This window comes from Mesoplodon bidens (genome assembly GCF_964165515.1).
Source record: "Mesoplodon bidens genome assembly, chromosome: 7".
Taxonomy (NCBI): Eukaryota; Metazoa; Chordata; class Mammalia; order Artiodactyla; family Ziphiidae; genus Mesoplodon; species Mesoplodon bidens.
In genome coordinates, this window is record NC_138164.1 from 45,759,723 (window position 1) to 45,778,569 (window position 18,847).

At 44.2% G+C, this 18,847-nt stretch overlaps 1 protein-coding gene across 1 annotated transcript in view; it reads right to left on the reverse strand.

Moving 5' to 3' along the window:
- Positions 1–16,872, reverse strand: part of NAV2 (neuron navigator 2) — a 770,197-nt gene extending 753,325 nt beyond the window's left edge. Inside the window, exon 1 of the mRNA XM_081241078.1 lies at positions 16,301–16,872. Coding sequence (XP_081097204.1) covers positions 16,301–16,375 — 75 coding nt within the window. The 5' untranslated portion in view covers positions 16,376–16,872. The remainder of the gene's footprint in view (positions 1–16,300) is intronic.
- Between the last annotated feature and the right edge of the window lie 1,975 nt (positions 16,873–18,847).

Genomic DNA, 18,847 nt, shown 5'->3' on the forward strand with positions numbered 1-18,847 from the left:
TCTCACCACTATTATTCAAAATAGTTTTGGAAGTCCTAGCCATGGCAATCAGAGAAGAAAAAGAAATAAAAGGAATACAAATTGGAAAAGAAGAAGTAAAACTGTCACTGTTTGCAGATGACATGATACTATACACAGAGAATCCTAAAGATGCCACCAGAAAACTACTAGAGCTAATCAATGAATTTGATAAAGTTGCAGGATACGAAATTAATGCACAGAAATCTTTTGCATTCCCATACACTAGTCATGAAAAATCTGAAAGAGAAATTAAGGAAACAGTCCCATTTACCATTGCAACAAAAAGAATAAAACACCTTGAAATAAACCTACCTAGGGAGACAAAAGACCTGAATGCAGAAAACTATAAGATACTGATGAAAGAAATTAAAGATAATACCAACAGATGGAGAGATATACCATGTTCTTGGATTGGCAGAATCAATATTGTGAAAATGACTATACTACCCAAAGCAAACTACACATTCAATGCAATCCCTATCAAATTACCAATTGCATTTTTTACGGAACTAAAACAAAAAATCCTAAAATTTGTATGGAGACACAAAAGACCCTGAATAGCCAAAGCAGTCTTGAGGGAAAAAAACGGAGCCAGAGGAATCAGACTCCCTGACTTCAGACTATACTACAAAGCTACAGTAATCAAGACAATATGGTACTGGCACAAAAGCAGAAACAGATAAATGGAACAAGATAGAAAGCCCAGAGGTAAACCCACGCACCTATGGTCAACTAATCTAAGACAAAGGAGGCAAGGATATACAATGGAGAAAAGACAGTCTCTTCCATAAGTGGTGCTGGGAAAACTGGACAGCTACATGTAAAAGAATGAAATTAGAACACTCCCTAACACCACACACAAAAATAAACTCAAAATGGATTCGAATCCTAAATATAAGACCAGACACTATAATACTCATAGAGGAAAACACAGGAAGAACAATCTTTGACATAAATCACAGCAAGATCTTTTTTGATCCACCTCCTAGAGTAATGGAAATAAAAACAAAAATAAACAAATGGGACCTAATGAAACTTCAAAGCTTTTGCACAGCAAAGGAAACCATAAACAAGATGAAAAGACAACGCTCAGAATGGGAGAAAATATTTGCAAAAGAATCTACGGACAAAGGATTAATCTCCAAAATATATAAACAGCTCATGCAGCTCAATATTAAAAAAAAACAAGCAACCCGATCCAAAAATGGGCTGAACACCTAAATAGACATTTCTCCAAAGAAGACATACAGATGGCCAAGAAGCACATGAAAAGCTGCTCAACATCACTAATTATTAGAGAAATGCAAATCAAAACTACAATGAGGTACCACCTCACACCAGTTAGAATGGGTGTCATCAGAAAATCTACAAACAACAGATGCTGGAGAAGGTGTGGAGAAAAGGGAACCCTCTTGCACTGTTGTTGGGAATGTAAATTGATACAGCCACTATGGAAAACAGTATGGAGGTTCCTTAAAAAACTAAAAATAAAATTACCACACGATCCAGCAATCCCACTACTGGGCATATACCCAGAGAAAACCATAATTCAAAAAGACACATGCACCCCAATGTTCACTGCAGCACTACTTACAATAGCCAGGTCATGGAAGCAATCTAAATGCCCATCAACAGATGAATGGATAAAGAAGATGTGGCACATATATACAATGGAATATTACTCAGCCATAAAAAGGAATGAAATTGGGTCATTTTTTGAGACATGGATGGATCTAGAGACTGTCATACAGAGTGAAGTAAGTCAGAAAGAGAAAAACAAATGTTGTATGTTAACGCATATATGTGGAACCTAGAAAAATGGTACAGATGAACCAGTTTGCAGGGCAAAAATTGAGACACAGATGTAGAGAACAAATGTATGGATACCAAGGGGGGAAAGCAGTGGGGGGGTGGGATGGTGGTGTGCTGAATTGTGTGATTGGGATTGACATGTATACACTGATGTGTATAAAATTGATGACTAATAAGAATCTGCTGTATAAAAAAATAAATAAAATAAAATTCAAAAGTTTTGAAAATAAATTAAAAAATTAAAAAAAAAAAAGAAGTACAGGAGGTCTGGACTTACAATTAGCATCTGAACCAGGGGCAGGCTTGTGGGACTGAGCCCTTAATTTGAGGGATCTGACACTCACTCCAGGTAGATAGCATCAGAAATGAATTGAATTGAGTTGTAGGACACCCAGCTCATGTCAAAGAATTGGTCTTTGTGGAAAAACACACACCACACACACACATTTTGTATCAGAAGTGTTCTGTAAAAATCAAAGCAGTAGAGCTCCAGACATACCTGGATTTGAATTTCAATTTCATCATGTTTTAGGCTAGGGAACCTTGGGGGAAGCTGCTCAACCTAAGTCCTCTCATGTGTAAGATGTGGATAATATCCACAATCAGATTTTTGTGAAGATTATAGAATGGTGTCTGGTATACAGAACATGCTCAAACATTAATAATTGTCAAATGAATGAATGAATCAATAATAGCTAATACTTAACATAGCACTTAATATGTGCAAGGCACTTTTCTGAGTATTATTTTAACTTGTTTAATGTTCAAAACAACTCTAGAAGAGAGATATTATTATTATCCCCATTTATAGATGAGGGAACTGAGGCACAGAGAAGATAACTAATTGGCTGAAGGTCAAACATCAAAAGAAGTGGCAGATTTCAATTTTAAACCCAGGTCTGACTACTGATCCCATGTTCTACCCACTGTGATGCTTTGTACAGAATTTGGCACATGGTGAGTGTTCAGTAATCAGTCGGTATTATTACTGTTGCTGTCATATTGCTAATGACGTACAGGGAGTGTTTCTAAACTGAGGTCTGTGTACCCCTGGTGGTATATGTTATTTTAAGTAGTACATCAATAAACTTTAAAAACTTCATACCCATGATTTCATTTTAATGAGTATTAGAAAGAAAAATAAGTAGCACATCAAACCTGGGATTTCACTGATACTATCCTGTGATAAGGCTAATTTTGTTTGAGTCAATTTAAAAACAGATATGGAGTATTAATAATATGGCAGAAGTCAGGGCAGTGGTATATTAATGTCTATAACGGCATCTGATGAAAAAGGCATAGGGTTTGGAGGCATGCAGAGCTGGCTTCAAGACCCAGGGCTACTGCTTCCAGCTGTTGGAACCATGGGAAAGTTACAAACCTCTCTGAGCCTGAAGTGGGGACAACAGCGTTACCCAAGATGACAAAGTACTAAAATCCCTGCACCACTGGACCTCAGCAATCGCCAGTCCATCTCCACCCTCCAGGCAACCCCCACCCTAGGCATCTGCATTGTCCTCACTCATGTCTTTCCCCATCACCTCTACCTCATCCTCCTTAATCTAGCTGAGATTTAGGATCTCTGGGCACCATTCTGGGGGCCCAGGGATTCTCCTCACAACTTCACTCCAGCAGTGAACTTCACTCCCTCTGCCTCCTCAGTTGTGTTGATAATAAAATTTGGAGACTCCACAGGAATCCAAGTAGGAAGATGCTCCAGGGACACTGGCAGAAATTAGATTTTTTTCAATTACCATAGGCAAAGGGCTTCATGTTGTTCTAGTAATGCAAACTGCTTATTTGCTGTTTCCTTCTTCAGTCCTAGCCGGGGCCCTGCCAGTGATTGATGGCCATAAGAGAAGAGAGTGCACGCATCCAGGGCTCCTGTTTCCAAGTACCCTTGATTTCAATCGGCAGAGCGAGTTGGCTCCCTGGGCTTGATGCAGCGGCCTCTAGATGATGGAAGGCAGCCAGGGACGAAGATGCTTTACAGCTGGGAACTTTGCCCGGCCTTCCAACCAGAAGATCCCCTCCTAAAGCTACCCACATGCCAAATACTAGCAAAAGGCCAGACCAAGGAGTCAAAGAACTTCATACAAGTCCAGCAGGAGCTGAGGCCCAAGGAAAGACAGGACTTGCCCAGTCGTAGCTGTCATGACAGGTGATGAACTGGGATTGTAACTCAAGTCCTCTTGATAGTGTGACATTTCCTCACTCTTCTATAGACAAGAGATGTTAGTCCCAAAGTAAACCCACTAACACCTCAATAACAAAGTGCAGTTTCTCATGGCCTAATATGAGCTCAGAGACTGGTAAAGGAAAGTTCAGTTTTGATCAGTACCAATGCAATATACCAGGTGCTGTGCTAAGTACTTTACATACATTATTTCGTTTAATATAACCCTACAAGGTAGAAACTATTAGTATCCACATTTTATAGATGAGGAAGTGAAACTCAGACACATTAAAAAACTTCTTCCAAGATCAAAAGACCCAATACAGAGCTTCCCTGGTGGCACAGTGGTTGAGAGTCCGCCTGCCGATGCAGGGGACACGGGTTCGTGCCCTGGTCCGGGAAGATCCCACATGCCGCGGAGCAGCTGGGCCCGTGAGCCATAGCCGCTGAGCCTGCGCGTCCGGAGCCTGTGCTCCGCAACGGAAGAGGCCACAACAGTGAGAGGCCCGCGTACCGCAAAAAGAAAACCAAAAACCCAATACATTCCGAGGCACAGCTTGAAACCCAAATTGTTCAGATTGCTGAAGTTCTTCCCACCTTACCATTTGGCTTCCTGCTTTCCATTGTTTTGTTTTTAACAAATTTTTATTTATTTATTTATTTATTTATTTATTTATTTATGGCTACGTTGGGTCTTCGTTGCTGCATGCGGGCTTTCTCTAGCTGCGGCAAGCGGGGGCTACTCTTCGTTGTGGTACACAGGCTTCTCATTGTGGTGGCTTCTCTTGTTGTGGAGCACAGGCTCTAGGTGCACAGGCTTCAGTAGTTGTGGCACGTGGGCTCAGCAGTTGTGGCTCGCGGGCTCTAGAGCGCAGCCTCAGAAGTTGTGGTGCATGGGCTCAGCTGCTCCAGCATGTGGGATCCTCCTGGACCAGGGATCGAACCTGTGTCCCCAGCATTGGCAGGTGGGTTCCCAACCAATGCACCACCAGGGAAGCCCCTGTTTTCCATTGGTGAAAGCCCCATCTTCCCTGGTATATTTCATTTATCAATCCGTGGAACCTAAGTGGATATTTGTTTCAATATTCATTTAATACCTGGTTGCTCCATTGGACTGTGAGCTTTACAAAGGCAGGGACAATACAGTGACAAAGACAGACATTCAACAGATGATTCCATCACTCCCCTGACCATCCAACCCAAAGAGTGCCTCCTCCTCTCTAGTCTCTTCTTTCCATCAAATTCTATCTAAGAACATAGAGATGTCAGTCATTGCCTGCCTACACATGCCTCCTCCTGGGATAATCTACTCTCAAAGGCTGCCATGTACCATGTGACCCACCCCCACTGGAGCCATAGCTGACAGGCCCAGGAACAGACCCACAACTCATGAGTGGTCAATCTAGTGGCTGATCTAACTCTCTGGACTTGCTTCTAAGCTGGACAAGATGAGATGAGCCAATCGGAGCATCGCACGACATTGAACTAAGCAACACAAAGGGAAGTTCTCAGTGGACAGTAATACTGAAAGAGCTAAGTTGTGATGGCAGGTGGAGGTGATGAGGGTCAGTCTTGAAGTTAAAAGGGAAGAGAAAGAAACTATGAATAGCAGCAGAGGACGAGTGCTGGGAAGAAGAGAAAGGAAGAGATGCACTGAGAGAAGCAGAGAAGGGACACAATAGCCAAGGAGGAACAAATGGCCGGGACCTGGAGTTGCCTTATTTCCTGCCCTTCCTGAAGCCTGGTTCTTGACATTTCTCTGGGTTCCTAAGCACATGTGTCCTTTCCATTAACAAACAACAAATTTCATTTTTTCCTAAGGGAACTTAAGTGAAACTCTTTGCAATTAAAAAAAAAAAAATTTCCTCCAACCCATTCCTGCAAAGCCCTGATTTTGGTGCTGATGGAGGTGGTCACAGGTTTTAATCCATCATGAAAGTAATTCTCAAACCTCAGTGTAGGTTAGAATCACTGGAAGGCACATTTAAAATGCATCTTGCTAGTTGTAATCAAGATGTTGACTCCTGTCCTTCAAGTCCCACTGTGACCCCCCCAGAGGTTCAAGGGAGCGTGGATACAGGAAATGGACAAGGCTGTGAGTACCCTTGTCTGTACTTACTCAGCTTAGCCAAGGGAGAAATCCCCACATACACCCAAGTGTATTTCTCAACCTTCCTCTCTGACACACACAGTTACACAGCTCTGGCTCATTCCCCAAATGACCTCCAGTTCCCACATCAGACACCACCCTGATCTGGCTCCGTTAGCCACCGTCCCAATCCCAACCCTCGCCTCTGCTTCCTAAAGTGAACTGGGAATGCAGATGCAAGACTTCAGATGCTCCCTCTTCCCAGAAGAGGCTGCATTATAAAAACACCCACTCCTGCTCTGCCAACCGCATCTCCTTGCATTTCTCTCCCCAACCCCCGCCCCGTCCCTCTCTTTCTAATTATCCCAAAGAGAAGGAAGATTAAAAATTAATGCCCTGAGGATAGGAGTCAGAGATGTCATTATTTTGATTCAAACCGCAGGCATGGAGGAATCTGATCTAAGCTTTAGGAGCAAAGTAACCTAGGACAAGATTTGGAAAACCTTGATTAATTGGAACTTAGCTCTAGGTAACCAGATTTTTTTCTCCCAGTGCTGCAGTCTTAGGGGATGCCACAGAGTGTAATAAATGAAATTCAGAAAACATATTCACGCAAAAAATGCAACTTGTGGTGGGGGAGTGTTGGAATCACACAAAAGGTTTAGCCTCATCTGTACATACCGGAGTCCTGTAAATTGTCAATTAATGTGCAGAACGATGAGGTCAAGGAAGTTCCTACAGGATTGCTAAACAAAGGAAGACTTGGTTGTTTTCATTGACTCTACTTCTGAAGCAGAAAAGCGGACTTTCTTTGAGGGAGACATGCAGTAACAAAAGTTTAAACTAGAAGTAATTTTATATGACCTCAGTTAACCAGAAATGGAAACTCAAATGAGCAGCAGGCACCCATCTCCCTCTCCACCCGCCTCCCCCCCCCATTCTATTCCCAAAATATGCCACTTAGAGAATTTTGCCAACCAAGGAAAGGGAAACATATAAGAATTATAATAGATATCATTTAATACTTAATTGTGAGCTAACTACTGCATTAAATACTTCAAGTGCCTTATATCTCATAATCCTCACCGAAGGTTTTATTATTATCATCCTAATTTTTAAGATGAAGCAACAGAGGCTAGAAAGGATAAATTATCCAATGTAATAAGGTCCCAAAGTTATGTTCTTAACAAATACCAAACAGCCTAGGTGACATTGCCACTCTCTCCCTCCAGTTTAAGACCACACTTTATATAGTTTAAGGAAGGAATTAATGATGAAACAATACAGACCAACGGAAAAAATTAAAGTCTAAAGAGATCAGGTAAGTAAAAGGCTTTAACAAATATGCCAGCCCTACATAGGAAGCCAGCTGGAAGGTTGGCACTGCTTACTACTTCTTATTAAATCTCAGCCCTCCTTTGTGCTGAGGACACAGTAATTTGGTTCCTGGAAGCCAGCTGGGACAGAGCTGGAACTTATGGCAAAGCTATCCTCATACAATTTATGTGTATCTTTCAAATAAATGGGAAGAGGCCACCTCTGAGGTGCCTGAATTCCTGTTCAACTTCTAGCACCTTTAGGGCCAAAAATAATTAACTTTTCCAGTATCTTTAAAGTAGGGTCCCAAAAATGTTACCTTCTTCCCCATTGAAAATTAAGCTAAAATAACACAACATCAGCATTTATTTCTGCTGATTGAGGAAGGCAGTTTTATTCCCTGGAAAGTGACCCTAAACTAGAGGATAAAGACTAGGGATCTTCACCTCCATCTAGTTATGAACAAGTTGTGTGATGTTGGGCCGGTCACTTGGCTTCTCCATGCCTCACTTACCTCATCCACCAAATGGAGACAGAGTCAACTACTCTGTTATGACCAGTGCAAGAGATCACGGTGCATCCGGGATACATTAGTCTTGATCCAAAGTGCCACTGGACTATTAGACACCATTCCAGCAGGTATGGGAAGGGGAAGCTCTGAACCTTGGAGACCCCTGGGATTCTTGACGCCTGGAATAGGAGTCAACCATATCCAGTTGCTGGCCAGTTTCTGTTCCTCAGATTCTATTCCTTGTATCTGTGCTCATTTCTGCCTTCCCTTTGTCTTAGCCCTGGAATGGAAGCTTATCATGAATGCCTATGTGGCTACTGTGGCCTTCTAACTGGTCTCTTTGATTCCAGGCTCTGTCACCTGCACAGCTACCCTCACCCCTTCCTATCCACCCTGGCTTATTCCAGAAATCTTCCCAAGCACCACTTTCAGGGCATTCCCTAATTCTGACACCCCCAGTGGTTTCTCAATGCCTACAGGACAAAATCCCAACGTTCATATGGCTTGTCCAGTTTCTCCATTCTCTGTCCTCATCTTTTTCATTCATGGATTTTCTCACTCAACAAATATTTCCTAAAGACCTACCAGACATCAGGCAGTGTGTTGGATGCTGGGGAAGTGACCTAGTGTCTGCCCTCAGGGAGCTTACAGTCTGGGTTGTTGTAGGTAAAATGCCTTAAGCCAACTCCCTCTCTCCCCGTGTGCCAGTGTCAGTCTGCTAGGGCCACCATAGCAAAATACCGTGGACTAGGTGGCTTAAACAACAGAAAATTATTTTCTCACAGTTCTGGAGGCTTGAAGTCCAAAATCCAGGTGTCAGCAGGTATGATTTCTCCTGAGGCTTCTCTTTGTGGCTTGCAGATGGCGGCCTTCTCGCTATGTCCTCACATGGCCTTTCCTCTGTGCACACATTCCTTCCTCTTCTCAGAAGGACACCAGTCATAGCAGATTAGGGCCCCACCCTTTTGTCCTCATTTAACCTGAATTATCTCCTTGAAGGGCCTATCTCCAAACACAGTCCCATTCTGAGGTATACTTCAGCATATGAATTTAGGGCAGGGGGACTGCGAGCTGTTTATTTAGTGCTCCCTCCAGTGTGCTCCTCACTCAGCCTCTTATAGGCAGAGCTCAAGTTCCTCCTCCTCCAGGGAAGCACTCTCTGCCCACCCTCCCACCCCTGCCAACCACTCCAAGCCAGACACACACTTATTTAATGTCACTGTCACTGCTGGTTAAACTGACTCCTCCAAGGCAATGGAAGTGCCAAGAGACCGGGGACAGTATCTAAGCTCATCATTATGACCCCAGAGCCTCATGCTGTGGCTGGCTGGCATACAGTAGGGACTCAATAAATAAATGTGGGATGAATGAATGCATAAATGAGACTGATCTTGAGCTGTCTCACGTTCTCCGCACTGGAATGAAAGCAGGGCATTGCCCTGGCCCCTTTGCTAGCCGAGATGTCTCCCCCTATACCTGAACGGAAGCTCAAAACTTAACTGAATTGAGTTGCATCCGGCTACAGTCTTTTTCCAGCCTTCAGTGACACGTGAAATGTGCTGTGGTAGGCCCCCAGTGTACACCCCCTGAGAGTTTGGTTAACACCCCCTCCAGGCAGGCCATCCAGGCAGGGAGGTGTCTGGAGGCTGATCAACTTGTAACTGCTGCCACCTCCGGCTACAAAGGGGCGACCTCAGCACACGGGCCCAGGCCGAAGAGCAAGCATCTCAGCTCATCTGGAAAGAGCGCAGGGAGCTGGGACTGGAGGTGCATTTTTACCTGACATGTGAACATCCATTCGTCCAGAGCCCTGACCACACTGGCAGCATCTCAGAGCTCAGACCACTAGGAGGAGAATCCCTCTACAGCAGCTCAGCCTCACCATGGCCGGAGACTGGCCCTGGGGAGGGTGGTGGCATGGAGCTCTGATTTCAGGAGTAATATGGACATAGTTCCCAGATGAACAAACACCTGTAAGGTGTCACACAGGCAAACCCTGCTATGGAGTATGTATGCACGCACGTGTGTGTATGTGTATGTCCGTGTATATACAAGTACACAACTAAAAGGAAGTTAGAAGAAACTATTTTTAAAGTAAATTCCAGTTTAAAATTTTTAGAGATATAATCCTAATGGTAGGTGAAATTACAGTGAGGTGCTGGAGCCTGGCAGACAAAATACATTGTGGAAACTTGGAGAAATCCTTTCCTTTGCATCTGTAAAATGGGTTGGTAATACCTACAGCAAGGGCTTGGGGGAGATCTAAATGAAATAAAATGAGGGCCTAGTACACTCTCTGCCACATAGCAGTTGTACAATATGTTAGTTATGTTCCCTATCCTTAGCCTATTTCTTAATCCTTTCTGAAAGATTCACTAAATCTAAGTCATGTGTGCTTGGGAAAAGTACCTTAAAATACACCTTGTTTTCCTTCTTTGCCTGAAAAGAAATAACAACTGCTCTGCTTCCACTGGTGCAAACCAAGCAAAAGAGCACTTCTGCTGTGAGAAGCATTAGAAGGTATCATTACTTCAAGTCGCTCCATTCAAAGGGCTGCAAGTCCCCTCCAGCCACCGATGTACCAAAGCTTGCCAACATCTTAGATTCATCCCTCTCTGTCAGTCTAGGGACTAGTCTAGTCGCTAACCCAAATTCTTCTGCTCCTTCCTTCAAAATATCGCTTCAATAGGCTCCTTCTTTCTATTCCACTCACCAGACCCAATCTAGTCTCCCGAATCAAATGTATTCAATCACTGCAGGGAACTCCTAACCATCTCCTTGAATCCTATTTCTCCCTCTTCTCTCTCTAAGAGTGGACAACATATTAAACCAGTCCTTTTGGAAGATCAGATTCAGCTTCAGGACCACAGGGAAAAAGAAATCTCAAAGCAACAAGTAACGTTCATTCATTCAACCAATATTTACTGGCGCCTACTGTGTGCCAGGGGATGAAGAGATGGGCAAGACCAGTTCCTTCTTCAATGAGCCAACAAACTAGTACAGGGTGTGACATGTAGAAAAACATCTGGGCCATGAGGAGAATGCCGTGAACTGCTACACCGGCCGCATGTGAACAAGGTATTAGAAACAGGAGGAGGATGCTTTCTTCAAGGAGGACGGATGAGGGGTCTCAAGGTGGACAGGCGGGCATGTGCAAAAGCAAAGGCTCAGAGGTGGGGGAAACGTGAGGGTTGTTCATGAAACAGAAATGAGAGTTTGGCAAGAGAATATTTGGATAAAAGAGAATGGGAGACTATAATCATCACAGCAATTCCCACTCACTGATTATTTACCATGTTCCAGGAACAGGGCTAAGCATCTTACAAGCTATGAATAAATACCACTGAGAAAACAGCTCAGGGAGGTTACAGAACTCTTCCAGGGGTGAAGCTGAGGTCTTTGAGACTCCAATGAGATTTGAGCTTCTACATATTACACCCTAGAAGTTGGGCACAGCATAAAGTGCCAGAGGCTGGTGAGGGTAAGGTCATAGCAGGAAATCACTGAATAGGATGACAACACTCCAGGAAGACTCCAAGAAGAGTAATCTGGCCACGAGTGGAGGATGGTCTAAAGGAGAAATGGAAACAAGAGAGCCAGCCAGGAGGCTATGCCACCATCCAAGCAAGAATTCCTGGACCTGAAATGAAGGTGATGGCAGTAAGACCAGAAAGAAGAGGCAGCTGCAGATACAATGTAGCACAGGAGCAAGTGGGACTGATGATAGGATGAAAAGGTAGAGGACTTGGCGGGTGGTGGAGAAGGGAAAATTATTCTGAGCTTCAACCACGTGATGGGGAAGTCAGGGATGCCAGTGATAAAAATGAAGGGGAGAGGATGACAGGGCAAGTATGATGATATCTTCCACTTTGTACGGCAGCATTTGGCAACCCAGAGCCGTTCGGCCAACCCGGGCAATTTTAATTATACAAAGCCCAAATTCACTCTCTCCAAAGTCATTTTAAAAAAACTGTCCCCAGGAAGTCTTTCATGCTGAGAAGATGACAGCCCGGAGAATATTCACACTAAGCCATCTTTGTCACCACTCAGTCATCAAGTATCTTAAAAACCCCTGAACAATTCTTATTTTATGTTCATCCTCTGTGGGAAAGCTCCGTCTGTGAAGGACAAACTTCTAAGGAGGAGTAGAGAAAAAAATCAATCAAAAAGTCATTCCCTTGACTGATCAATAGGTGTCTGTCAGGGAAACTTTACTCCTCCCATCTGTGCTAGTTAAGTGGGTTCTTACAGCACTAAACAATACTTACCTCACTGAATTTCTCTCCGTGGCAATTTGCAGCCCCATGCCTCTCTGGATTTTTCCTGATGTCAGCACAGAATTTGAATTTCCAAGTGCTAGGGATGCATGGGGAGCTACTGTCCATAAGTGGCACCAAGATAAGTCCCCCAAGGGGGAGTTCTGAATGGCAGCCCTCCCTGCTGCGGGGTGAGTGTGGGCACGTGCATATCTGAAGTCCGCCATCTGATCTTCCCATGACCAGCTGCTGCTCATCACTGAGGTCTCCACTCAAAAGGCACTTCCCTAGGGGGGCATCCCTTATACCCAGCTACAACACACCCTCTTGGGGTCAAGAAATGGTCTATATCTTGATCTCTGTGGTGGCTGCACAGGTGTGATAGAGACAAAAGAAAATTTATCAAGCTGTAAACTTAAGAAGCATGGACTTTACTGAATGTAAGTCATACCTCAATTAAAAGAAAATTAAAAAATAATTATAAGAATGAAGTTCACCCTTGCCACACCCATGACACTACCCAGACCTAGTTATTTTCTTTAGCACGTAGGCCATTGTCTGCAAATAGATGATGTAGCTGTCGAGAGAGGCACTGTCCAACACTGTAGCCATTTAAGCTTAAATTAATTTAAACTAAATGAGAACAAACTTTTTTCTTTGGCCACACCGTGCAGCATTCGGGGTCTTAGTTCTCCGACCAGGGATCGAACCCATGCCTGCTGTAGTGGAAGTGCAGAGTCCTAACCACTGGACCGCCAGGGAATTCCCAATTTAAACTAAATGAGGTCCTCAGTCATATTAGCCACATGTCAAGTGCTCCGTGGCCAGATATGACTAGTGGCTACTGATGTGCAAGGTTCATGAATGGAACATTTTCATCATTGCAGAAAGTTGGGTGGAAAGCGCTGGTCTAGAACATAAGCTTCAGAAAGAAAGCGATCATGTCTGTCTAGTTGATACCCAGCTCCAAGAATAGGACTTGGCACATGGAAGGTACTTCATAAATACTTGCTGGATAGATGAACAAAGGAATTTTGTAATACCAAAAAAAAAAAAAAAATCACAGAGCAAAAACCAAAACCTGGAAACATCCTAACTGTACATACAAGGAATTAGTTAAATAAATTTTGGCACATTCTATAATGGAAGTCTCTCTAGTCATTAAAAGGCATGAGGTAGGTGTGTATGTAATGACTCAGATATTCACACTGTATTAAGTGGAAAAACAAGGTTCTTAAAAATATGTTCAATATGATTTCCTTTTATTAAGAAACACAAACCAAGAGTAGTCAGGAAAGCTATATATCAAACTGTTAATAGCAGTCACTGCTGGATAAAACTAGAGAAAAGAGGAATTTACACTCTGAATTCTTCTGTAATGCTTGAATGTGTAATGAGTGTGTATTCCTTGAGTACTTTTTTAAAGATTTAAAACAAAATCACATGTAGCCCTCTAAGAACAAAAGGAAAATAAGAAATACTACGTTGCAAATTGTCCCAAGAATATACAGAACATTTCTTAAATAATTACCGATCACCAAAGTCCTTACCAGCTTTACTTCAGTTAATCTTAACAGTATCCCTATAATTAAATACTATTGTCCTCTTGGAAAATGTAGAATCTAATAGTCAGAGAGTTTAAGTAGCTTTCTCAGAGTCACACAGCACAATTGGAATTTGAACCCAGCTCTCTGGTTCCACAGCTCATGGCACTCTTCACTGCAGAAAGCACAGGCAAATACCCTCAAAGAGCCAGATCCTAGAGGAGCCCTCAACAAGGCACTCTATCTGTATGAAAACCAAAAAAAGGGCCAAGTTACAGCAAGGTGCATGAAACCTACCAAACCTTAAAGAAAATGGCTTTGCTGCTCTGGACAGCAAGAAATATAGCAAAATGAAGCTGGCCACTCTCTCTCTGCCTTGTCTCCGCAGCTACCCACAATTGTCCTTCCCTGGATAACACACACACACACACACACACACACACACACACACACACGCTCACTGACAGCAATGCCACAAGGATCTGGTGCCAGTGAACGCGTGGTAACTTAAGCATGCTGACGGAGATTTCCCAGCTCCCCAATGGATGCCTTGATTGCGCCTTTGTTGGATTTTCAGCCAATCCCCCCTGAAGAGGGGTTTTCAGCTCACCCGAGATATCTGAGCCAAAACACTGGAGAGTCGCCTTTCAGCTCCGGGGACAAGACATTCCAGGCTGTGTGCCGGGAGGCTTGTTCAGCTTCACACTTGACACAAATGGGGTGTGTGTTTACCCACAAACACACACATGCACACACCAACAGAAGCTGCTGCCGCCAACAGAAGCTGTTGCAGTGGCGGTATTTCTACAAGAGTACCCAAAACTGTACTCGAGCAATATGGAACTATAATCACAATGCCTATCAGAAAAGGCAATCTAATTCCTCCTCAGCAAAGTTTCAACCACTGCCTGGAAAATTCAGTAGGAGATGAAATGTAATACTCTATTAAGCCTTATTTTGCCAGCACAAGTGAGAGCTCACTCAGGCATGGAGAGTCATTAAAACGGATCTTACATATATCATTATAAATTTAATAATCGCCATGACAGCTAGAGTTCAAGTTAAAATGAATGTCAGCTGAGCATGACCAATTGATGTTAACCCAGCTGCCGCGGAGCCTCACTTGGGGTTATATTCTACTTCCAGAGGCTCCATAGTACATGTGGACCCAACACAGCCAGAGCCAAGAACAGATGGGAAATGCAGATATCCATACCTAACCAAGGAGAGGCTGTCATAATTGCATATTATCTCGGTGTACCAGCCCAATTAAAATATTCTACAGTGTCAGAGGTCCCAAATGTTCCTCCACTAAAGTGTCTGGATATCAAACTTGGCTTACACTTAGTAAAACGCAGTCAATCCTAGGATCTGTTCACAACAATTACCGGTTTTCCTCCCATCTCTCAGAAAGCTCCTGTAGAAATAGGAGCAGACAGGTCTAGCAGGTTATACACTGGATAAATTAAAGACCACAAAACAAATTTCACTTATCCAGGTGCCTAAGATAGTGGGCATTCTTCCCACATTATGGTGAGTGCAGCTTAAAGAGTGGAAACTTTAGAAATAGAGTAATTAACTGTTTTTAAAATATGGCTTGTTTCCATTTATGTTTATTTTTTTGAAGGTCAGAGCAAAGCCCCATACTAAATCCTTTACACACACACACACACACAGCCGTTGAAAACTACAGGGAAGAGGTGTAAGTCTAGTTTTCACCTCCACAGGTATTTCACACAAGGAAGAGATGATCTTTGAGACTCATGAAGAGAAGGGATATTCCACTCCACATGGAGAGAATACCAGAAGTTTTTCAACCATCCACAACATTTCAAAGGAAACATAGAAATTATTTTCAGATTAACATAGACCCTGACTCTGCTTGAGCTGTATTTAACCCTGGCCACCCCTGGTCCTAGAAATTCCCCTGGGAATGAGGAAACACAGGAAAACCAGCCACTCAATGCTACACTCGACTGCATTTGGCTTTTGAAGACAAGTTGAACTTTAACTGCAAGACACAAGTCCTGGGTGACTGCAGCTTTCAGACCAATGACAGCAAATGACCTACACTCAACGGGCCTTTTTAAATGGCTTTGACATTCTCACAGATGCGGCCAAAGAGTGGAGTAGAATATGGTTTTGATCCATAAACACAAGAGCCAGCAGACCACATGGTGAATAACTCAAATGAAACCACCGCTGTCAAGAGTACCATTTCCAAAAGGTGCTAACAGTGTATAAATCCCAAAGGGGGGCTTCAGTACAAATAAGCTCATATTTGACTTATAGAACACCAACACTTTATGTCAACTCCCTGAGCAAAGGCTTATAACTCTTTGCCTTTCTGATTTTTTTCCCCTTCTTTCTCTCTCCCCTTGCCCAACAAGTCAAGGCTTGAAGTCCAGCACTAGGACCTGGCAAATCAAGAGCCACCATCCCACCTCCTTAACCAGAGAAAGACAAACCAGCATAATCAATGACAACAACAACAATGCAGACGACCACCTGGGTGCTCTGAATCATGCTTAGCAATTCTGGCGCCATAAGCCAAGCAACAAAGTTCTCACTTACCCTCTTTTGATCTTCCAGTCCGTGGGTTACCAGTTTTCTCTTCTGCTGTTGGCTGGACTCAGAAGCCGATTCCATTTCCCAGGAATAAGATCCCCTCTCTCCTTCAGCGATGCTTCCAAATCCACAGAGGAATAAAAGAACCCAGGCAAAAGTGATGCATGCACGTGGCCTGACACGGCTCCTGCCAGCTGAGGAAATCCACACTACCTTTTCAAAGGTCTTCCCGACTTCTTAAAATCCACTCGGGAACCTCTTTCGCCATGGCTGCTTTAGCAATGAAGGCAGCTGCTGCCGGCATCATGAGAGCTGGGACTTGGGGTTTTATTTCAGTTCCAATGCTGGCTTCCTGAGAGCCCAGAGGACAGATTTGGGCAAAGACGAGTCCATATCCTGGGGCATGTGCCACATCACTGCCCCAGAAATCTTTCCCCTCACAGTCTCCTTGGCACTGATAATTTATATGTCAATAACAATGGAAATGGGCATTTAATCCACCAAGCTGATAGCATCCACATCCCTCTCCGGCAGCCCCTGACTCCCATAAATCACCACAAAGCTGCTCGCCAAGCCGCCCCTCACAGTTCCTGCGAGTGTTCATCACCGAGATTGCTCCCTTCCTGGGCTGTCATCTTCCTCCTTGGAGGAAGACTCATACCTGAGGGGAAAATGTTCAATGGTCAGAATTGCCTTGTGTGGAGGAGGACAGGCTTGAGCTTCCTTGCCCACCATCTGGAGCCCAAACCCAGCAGCAGCCATTGATCTTCCTCCAAGCCTCGCCATGTTTGGAGCGCATTCCTGGACAAGCACCCGGGGGCCGCACAGGTTCCCCACTCCCACTGGGAAGAGACACACAGGGGACCCTGTTCTTCAAATATGCACACCGGAGACAGAAATGAATTCTCTCTCGAACCCACGTGGGGTGCATTGTCATCAAAGAATAAGGCACCCAGGTATGATAAGACAGGGAAGCAATGGTCTCTGAAGCAAAAAGCCATCAACGTTTTTCCCCCAAATACAGCTGCGAAAGCAGCATGTGGCAGGTGAGACAACTCACTGCCCACTGGGTCCACTAGGGAAGTGAAAAGAGCAGCCTAGATCATCTGAGGGCTGGAAGGCGACTGTGCAATAGAGCTGCATTCCCTGCATTCCCTGCCTCAGAACCTGCAGGCAGAGAAGGCACCCAGTCACCTCCGGGCTGACGTCACAGAAGCTCAGAGGGACAGGGAGGGAGGGAGGAGAGAGGAGGGACCTCTGCACCAAGGAAAACATTTCGCACGAGATGCACCTTCCATGAATGATCCGAGGGGTGGGAACATATGGGAGAATCCCCAAGAAGATTCACCAATAAACAATTATGAAAGCCTTTTCCCATAGCACCAGCACCACCAGAAAAGAAAGAAAAAAGGGGGAAAAGCTCTTTACTAAAAGGCACTAGTCTCTTGCCAGCGTTTCTAATCAACGCACTAGCCATTCTACAATTCAGGCCGCGCCAGCCTCCGGGAGAGCTGTGGCCAGATCCGGCCACAGCGGGCATCAGACAGAAGCCCTCAGACCCTCCCTTGCAGCTGTCCTGACTGGTGGCTACTTTGGAATGAGGCCGAAGCCACCCCCTGTCACAAAAGGCTTCCGCACGGCTCAGTGCCAAAGCAGGTTAAAAGGCGGATGAGAGACTCAGCCACGAAGGGTTTGTGAGGAGGAAGAGAACAGCTTCTCCTGGGAGAGAAGCTACAGAAAGGTTGAAGGCTTGTCCCACACCACATGAAACACTCAGCCAGAGAAGATTTCACCAAGTAAATGCCCAAATCACAAATCTGACTTTCTGAATTTGGCAAGAATCCATGAGAGCAGAATGTCCAGAAGACGGGCATCTCGTACACCCATGGGTGACAGATCTAAGACATTGCATCAGTGAAGCCCTCTGCTGACCCAGGAAATAGCTGAGCTTCCAGAGAAAGCCCTCTGGTTGCCCACCACCATCTCCACAGTCCCTTCAGGGGATCCCTGGCAGAGGTGAAAACTCTCAGACCCATTCTTTTTAGCTCCAGATTGCAATGCAAATAAACTCTGGCAAACTGGCTCCAAGTATTACCCTTTGCTGAATCTGAACTGAGACCTCAAACTAGAGGACTCAGACAGATCTAGGTTTGAATCTCAACTCTGAAACTTAACTCACTGTGTGACCTTGAGCAAGGAACTTAACCTCTCTGAGCCTCAGTGTTCTCATCTATAAAGTGGGGATAATGATAGCACATAGGAGTGGAAAGATCAAGATCACCTATTGACAGCAGGTGATCAAAAGATAACAGTTGCTAACATGTACTGAATGCTCGCTCTATGCCAGGCACTGTTTACTGCCTTACATATTCATTCATTCAACCAGTCTCTATCAGGGGCTTGCTATGTGTCAGTTATCTTGCTCCAATTAGGGATTCTTAACCTTGGGTTAGAGATGAGACAACTGATGAGGAGGAACGTCAAGTAACTTGCCTAACGTCACACAGCTAAGAAGTTGTGAGGCTGGGATTTCAACCCACGTCTGACTGCAAA